Consider the following 7489-nt stretch of genomic DNA (forward strand, 5'->3'; position numbering starts at 1 on the left):
TAGATGTAGACAAACTTGATCGTTAATCAATAATGACAATAACCATTTGTGGTCCACTAATCAACACAAAACAGCTCAACCAATGGCAGGATTTTATCTTTTTTTCATGCAATAGTAAATGAAATATCTGTGGGTTCTGGACTGTCAGTCGGACTAAACAGGACATCCGAGGACATCACCTGGAGAAGGTGAGTCCTGTGATGATGTGTGCATGCATGTGCTTGTATGTTAGGTGAAGCTTTGGCGACCTCTGATGGAGCAAAGGCAAACTGCTTCATGTGAGCTGGAATTGAAACCCGGAATAAAAGCACCTGCAGCATCAGTGCAGTCTGTGAGAGCCATGTGAGCAGTTATCACCACAAGGACTTCACGTGACGGCTTCAGGAAGGAAACCTCAACCACAAGAAGAAATAAAAATACTGTTGTTTTTATTTCAAAGAGGTTTTTATATTTACAGAGAGTCTGGCAGTAATTAGCTTATCAGACACACACACACACACACACTCTGTGGAGTCTGGACAGAAGACATGTTTTACGTCCATGATGTCCTGCAGTAGAAACAGAGAAAACATCAGCATCAGACGCGTTTCTGCTTGTCAGAGCTTCGTTCATCAAAAAGGGACCTTAAACTTCTCAGAGAAATGTTGTGCTTTTAACTTTAGATGGCATACAGGACCACAGGACATCAGCAAAAGTTTTCAAAACTTTCTCTGATCTCCCAGGATGAAAATCCCTTAAGTTGGAGGTACAGGTTTTTGCCTGAGAGTGAAACCAAACCCTACCATGGACCAGGACTGACCTGAGGGCGGTGTGGTGGTAAAGGGTCTGTAAACCACAGCTGGTCATAATCATCCTGAAAGACCTGGTGACGCGTGCTGACTCAGCTGCTCCTTTATTCCAGCGTTGCTGAGGTAAACGCCAGTGACGGGCAGGAAGTTCATCTGGTCTGTGTGTGGACTGCCGCCGCTCTGCTGGATGAACTGCTGCAGCTGACACTGTCTCAGCTCCTTATTCAGCTCCTCAATCATCTCCCATCTGTCCTACAGGATGCAGGGAATATTATACCACCAACAGCAGTGTCACATTTAGTGGAAATGCAAACACACTGGAGACCATCCCGTTTTTCTTTCCTGTCTCGTAAGAGACATCACAGGGACATTTCTCCATTCAGAACTGTTTAGCCCCATGAGGTTTAACCCCCCTGATTGTGACTATGACTGCTTTGGGTCTGGTTTGGTGTGACGTCCTGAGAGAGATGTTAGAAGACAGAGGAGTTATACCTGCAGCCTTTCCTCTGCAGCCTGCTGCTCCCTCTGTGTCTCTGACCACGCTGCCTCCAGTTCCTGTGCCTGCTGCAGGCGGTGTTGGAGCTCCGCCTTCAGGGGCCTCAGGACCTCGTCTGGCTGCTGGGCGTCCACCTGAGAGCTTACTCTCTGGGCACTGAGCCTCATGTCCTCTTCTAGATGTGCAGAATGGACTTGGAGCTCCTTGATCTGATAGTTGTGATCATCCATTGATGAGTGCATTTGGTGTAGACGTCTGTGCATGTCTGTGGGTGACAGCGTTCACATTTCCGGAAATGTCAGTGGAAGAAGTGGCTAATTCACAATGCAGAAAACATGAGCAGATCTGAACACGTACCTCGTTCTCTGTCCATCTCTGCCTCTAACTGCTCCTCCCAGTGCTTCCTGTGCATCAGCTCTGCCTCGTTCTGCCTCAGACGCTCCTCTAGTTCCTCCAGTTCGCCTGCAGGGACTACAGTCGGACCGGGAGCTGTGGTGGACGACCTCTCCCACACCGCCGTCTCTTTCTCCAGAGCCTGAAGCTGAACCTCCAGGTGTTGTAGCCTCCTCTGTTGCTGCAGGATCTGCCTGAACACATCCTCTTTGGAGGAGAAAGAGGGAATCACATTCACAGGGTGGAGAGGGTCTAGGAAAGAGACAGGGGAAGCTCGCGGTTCAGGGGAGGCTCTGGGTGACGGAGACCAGACTCTGTTTGGTTTAGTCCTTCTTGGAAATGTTGATGGACCCTGACTGAAGGTGAGAGCCCTCTGTGGCTCCCTGTGATTGAGGAGCTCTGGTTCTGAAGATCTGGGCAGGGGAAGACGTCTCTCTATGTCCGGACCTTCACTGAGGCTGGGACCAGTCCTCTGCAGAAGGAACTGGACCTCTGAAGCCAGCTGTCCCAGCTGAGCCAGATGCTGAAGAGGACAGTCATCAGCCACCAGCCGTCTCTCAGTGCCTCGTAACTTCAAGATAAGAATGTAACGACCTGTCTGACCTGTGGAAAGTCCAGAGGGATTCAATTACAGACGTAGGACCAAGTCATTGTCTTGCAAGTCACAAGTAGGTTTCAAGTCTTTGCACTCTAGTTGAGAAGTCCCAAGTGCTAAGCTGTGGCTTGCAGGTCCTAAAAGAATCACCAAATATAAAACCATTTTAAAAGCAGAGCCTTGACTTAACATCCTGTGTGTGACTTCAAATGTGGAAGGAAGTTGGAAGAAGTTGTTTCATCTGTCTAATTTTTGACCTGCATGTTTTGTGTAGTGGAATTTCTTCTCTTTTTTATGAGGTTGTTTGATTATAAGCTGCACTTGAATGCATCTTGAAGTCCCTGCAGGGTCCCACATACTGTGTCATATAAGGAGCTGTGGATTTCAGAGTTTACAAGGTGTACCTGAATGCATCAGGAAGACTTTATATTTACTGGTGCGTCACCAACTAACAAGTAAAATGTCTCAAGCCGCCTCCAGTTTGTTCACAATACAAACGCACCCCACGATTCAAAGGGAAAGACTGATGGTGCCATTCCAAGATAAAAAAGTTTGACAAGAAGATGACACGAGGGTCTGGGGTCCGTCAATACATTTATCCCGCACTGACCGAGTCTGCTTAGCATTCAAAGGTTTTGTAAATCAAACTTTAATTTGTAAAAACTGTTGAATGAGGCTGTCCTGAGACTTACCAATCGCTTGTGCGAGTGCGATGACGACATCTTGGCAGGAAGTGTTCAGTGAGAGGCCACACACCACTCTGACCACACCGTCCACCCACACCTTCAGCTCCATCACTCACCCTCAGCACCACCAGTGAGCTGCAGGGAGACAAACTGGGTCAACTCTAAAAACACGACACAAGCAGTAAATGTAATTGACAACCTATAAGGAAATAACGCTGTAAAAATTACAAAAATGATGAAAGCTGTGAAGGCATATTGAGGAGGAGGAAGAAGAAGGAGAAGACAAATGAGAAACAGGGGAGTCCATCAGCAGAACACAGGCCAAACAGATGTAAGATGTTCACTCTGCATCACCTGAGCCTGAACCACCTTTACCATCACTGAGCTGCCCAGAGAGCAGCCAGCAGGAGTGAGGAGGTCAAGACGAATACATGACGGCCCGTCAGCAGAACAACCTGAACCACAGTTATTTAAAACCTGTTCTTATGAATTCATGCATGTTTCAGTGTCTGTTTCTCAGTCCTGATGTTTTGGATGTTTCCCTGCTCCAACACACCTGATTCAAATGAATGTGTTGTTGTCAGGCTTCTGCAGAGCTTCATGACGAGTTGAGCACCTGGATCAGGTGTGTTGGAAGAGGAGAACATCTAAAACATCTAAAACCTCAGTATTTTACTACACTTTATTCATACCCAAAGGGAAATTCACCATTATTATTATTATTTGTCCTATTTTGGAACTACAGTCACTCCAGCCAGGATACTTTGATTAACTCATGTACAGTCTCACTACACATAAATATCAGTATAAAACGTTACATTGGACTGTTCTCATTCAACTCCCTACTCATACTCAGTATTCAAGGTACAAATTTAATCTTTACTTTAGTCTTTTTTGTTTTCATGATATCAAACTGCTTCCATTCCTGCACTCTTTACATCACTGCATTTTATCAGACAGCTTCAGCTCCTCCACAACACAAAAGAGACCAAGAGCCCATTAACAGAAAATTAACTGCAAAATGTTTTGACAATGAAGTAATTCATTATCATCTTTATTCTTGTTTTTTTTTCAACACTTTTTAAATGTGCAGTGTGTGAATTTGCTGTTTTTCCTTTGAATTATTGCAATAATTTCAAATTATTTTTAATAATTCGGCTGGTTAGACAACAAAGTGTGAAGGTTTCGTTTTCACTATTAGATTTGTTACAAATGAGTGAGTCAGCGGATTAATGGAGAAAATAATCAGCAGGTGAATTCAGAGTGAAAACAATCATCAGCTGCAGTCAAAATGAGTCACAATACAGCAGTACTACAGTCACAGGTGACATTGTACTGCGTACTCACCACTTTCAAGCACATTTTGCTCATTATACTCACATATTTCACAGACAGACAGACAGACAGACACAGACACAGACACAGACACAGACAGACAGACAGACAAACAGACAGACACAGACACAGACACAGACAGACAGACAGAAAGACAGAGACAGACAGACAGACAGACAGACAAACAGACAGACACAGACACAGACACAGACACAGACACAGACAGACAGACAGAAAGACAGAGACAGACAGACAGACAGACAGACAGACAAACAGACAGACACAGACACAGACACAGACACAGACAGACAGACAGACAGACAGACAGACAGAGACAGAAAGACAGACAGACACAGACAGACAGACAGACCAGTAGTTTGGTACCAGCAGTGAAAGAGAAGCTAGCTAGCTAATGCTGACTGACAAATAAAGCAGGAAAATAACAAAAGTGGGAAACCAATGGAACTATTTTTATTTACACTTCTAGAAGTGATTATGAGTCTTCCTTCTGACTTTGTTGCTGAATGCTGTTCATTCAGCCGTTTATGCTGTTTTTAGTTGAGTTTTGTAGGAGGATGGTGGGTTTTTATCGCTAACAGGAAGTAGCTAATGTTAGCTAACTTTAATTTTTATTTTCAAAAAAGGATTTGGTGGTGAACTGTGCCTTTAGCCTTTTCTTAACCCTTTCTGCACAGGGTCATTTACGGTGTTTAGTGGTTTATTTAATCAGATTTTATTTTCGGTGAGCACAGATGCTGTACTGGCTTTTGGATTTATGATGGAACTCTGCTTGCATGTGTCATCTGTGTGTGTTATTTAACCTTGTGCTGCTGTAGCCTCTACATCAACGTGACAGCACGCAGTCCAGATGTTAGCAGGTCCAAAACAGTAACACAGTGACTTCCATTCATTCACACAAGGTAGAGCGAACAAACATTAACATAACAGCTAAAACTCTGGTCATAACATACAGTCACTACACACTTTACAGTCTACTGGCACCTTACACTCTACCTCTACTTTATTTTACACTATATTACACTGTTTACTGTTGTATATATACTTTTTATATTTTGCCTTGTATATATATTTATATATGCCACTTTTTTACTTTTGTTTAGCTTGTTGTGTGTATTGCTGCTGCTGCACTGCAATTTCCCAGCCTGGGATCAATAAAGTATATCTATCTATCTATCTATCTATCTATCTATCTATCTATCTATCTATCAGATGGACAGTCGGAGCGATCAGCTGAGACTTTGCTCGAGGACTCAGGTGTTTGACAGAGGAGGTTTGTGAGTGTTTGCAGGAGGACAGGCAGGTTTGCTGAGGACAGGAATGTGGCAGAACATGCTGACATTCCTGGAGGACTCAAAACTCCACCCACACATTCCTCCACTCTGTTTACCGACATCCACTGTTAGCTTTCAGTATCACCGTCATCCAGAAAACACTCGTTTCCCCGTGAGAACAGTTTTCCTCTTGGATGAATAAAGCACTAACCTACTCAGGCTGACTTCGGTTTGAAGAATTACATTTTTACTGCACTGTCTGTAGTACAAACATCTGTTATCCCACCCACACCAACTCACGTTAATTATAATAATAATGCACACACTTGCATATTTATGCTGCACATGCTAAAATTGGCTTCTTTATTTAAATGGTTAGTTTTATATTCTATTTTTATTTAGCTTATATTTCTATTTTATTCAACTTTTCATTTCATATTTTTATATTCTACTTATTGCTCCCGGGACCCGAGTCCTAATTTCGTACCATAAACATGTAAATGTGAGCTGGTATGACAATAAAAGTTCCTTGAATCCTTGAATCCTTGAATGATAATGACAATAAAAAACAGAACTTTACATAGCAGAAACGCAGCTCAAAAGGCTTCAGAACAAAGAAATTACATGCACCAAGTGCCTCACATGAAAAGACAGAAAATTAATAGGATCCTGATAATAATGGTAAAAATAAGCTAAAACAAGATGAAAACAGAATAGAGTAAAATAAATGGGCAATGCAACAATGATTAAATATGAATAAAATTAGAAGATTTAGAATTAGAGATTAAAAGCTAAAAAAAAATGACATACAAAGAATTCATAAAATCAAGTAAAATGTTATTCTCTGAGTAGTGCAGAAGTGTGAGTTTCAGGTCTGTTCCTGGAAAGTCTTGGTTAGCTAAATGCTAAGCTAGGAGTTGTTCGCGGGCTGACATCCCTGATATCTATAGGTTCTCTCTCCTGTAGAGAGAGCTTTGGACAGTAATTATCACTTATCATTCATGATTTAAAATCTGATCTAAGATGAAACTACTGTGCTCTCTGCTCCTGGTTCTGCTTAAATTTGTCCAAATCACCATCATAGCTTTGATTTCTATAATGTATGTCCTCTAATCTCATTATGACAGGAGGTCCTCCACATGAATGTTTACAGTTTCTGGTGTTTATCAGTTTGTTGGATTTGATCTGCACCTTCTCAGTTTGTATCTGCCTCCAACTGATCACAAAATGTTTTAACCTCATTCAATTATTCTGACAAACGAGTAAAGAAGCTCTGACGCCGTCAGGTAAAAATCAGACTGATTATAAAGACAACGACGACAACAAAAAAGAAACTTTGAACATCATTGTGATGTTTCAGCACTCAGGCCAACCAGGTTCCACCATCATGAGAGGAATATGAACACACTCACCTGTCACATGAAGCTTCGGTTTCATTGATGGCTCCTGGTCTTCCTCACTGCTGTGTGTTCAGGCTGGTGGGTGGCTGGGACCTGAACACACACACACAGGAGGAGGAGGAGGAGGAGGAGGAGGAAGAGGAGGAGCAATAGGAGGAGGAGGAGCAGAAGGAGGAGGAGAAGGAGGGAGAGGACGGGAAGGAGGAGGAAGAGGAGGAAGAGGAGGAGCAATAGGAGGAGGAGGAGCAGGAGGAGGAGGAGAAGGAGGGAGAGGACGGGAAGGAGGAGGAAGAGGAGGAAGAGGAGGAGCAATAGGAAGAGGAGGAGCAGGAGGAGGAGGAGGAGGAGGAGCAATAGGAAGAGGAGGAGCAGGAGGAGGAGCAGGAGGAGGAGGAGGAGGAGCAATAGGAGGAGGAGGAGGAGGAGCAATAGGAAGAGGAGGAGCAGGAGGAGGAGGAGGAGAAGGAGGGAGAGGAGGGGAAGGAGGAAGAGGAAGAGGAGCAA

At 43.6% G+C, this 7489-nt stretch overlaps 1 protein-coding gene across 3 annotated transcripts; it reads right to left on the minus strand.

The window, feature by feature from the left end:
* Positions 1 to 392: 392 nt before the first annotated feature.
* LOC124063866 (ras association domain-containing protein 8-like) lies at positions 393 to 7107 on the minus strand. Of its 3 annotated transcripts, none has more exons than XM_046397951.1 (6): positions 6998 to 7107; positions 2965 to 3093; positions 1642 to 2280; positions 1281 to 1549; positions 800 to 1040; positions 393 to 548 (listed from the first exon to the last, which is right to left on the minus strand). In XM_046397951.1, exons 2-5 carry the CDS (start codon positions 3065 to 3067, stop codon positions 849 to 851), a joined length of 1203 nt encoding a protein of 400 aa, XP_046253907.1. In that variant the 5' UTR covers positions 3068 to 3093; positions 6998 to 7107; the 3' UTR covers positions 393 to 548; positions 800 to 848. The 3 variants fall into 3 exon arrangements, with proteins under 3 accessions (XP_046253907.1, XP_046253916.1, XP_046253925.1); XM_046397960.1 differs by lacking the exon at positions 6998 to 7107 and adding an exon at positions 3313 to 4018; XM_046397969.1 differs by lacking the exon at positions 393 to 548 and having other exon boundaries at positions 876 to 1035.
* Between the last annotated feature and the right edge of the window lie 382 nt (positions 7108 to 7489).

Source organism: Scatophagus argus, chromosome 1 (assembly GCF_020382885.2).
Source record: "Scatophagus argus isolate fScaArg1 chromosome 1, fScaArg1.pri, whole genome shotgun sequence".
In the NCBI taxonomy this organism is placed as follows: domain Eukaryota; kingdom Metazoa; phylum Chordata; class Actinopteri; family Scatophagidae; genus Scatophagus; species Scatophagus argus.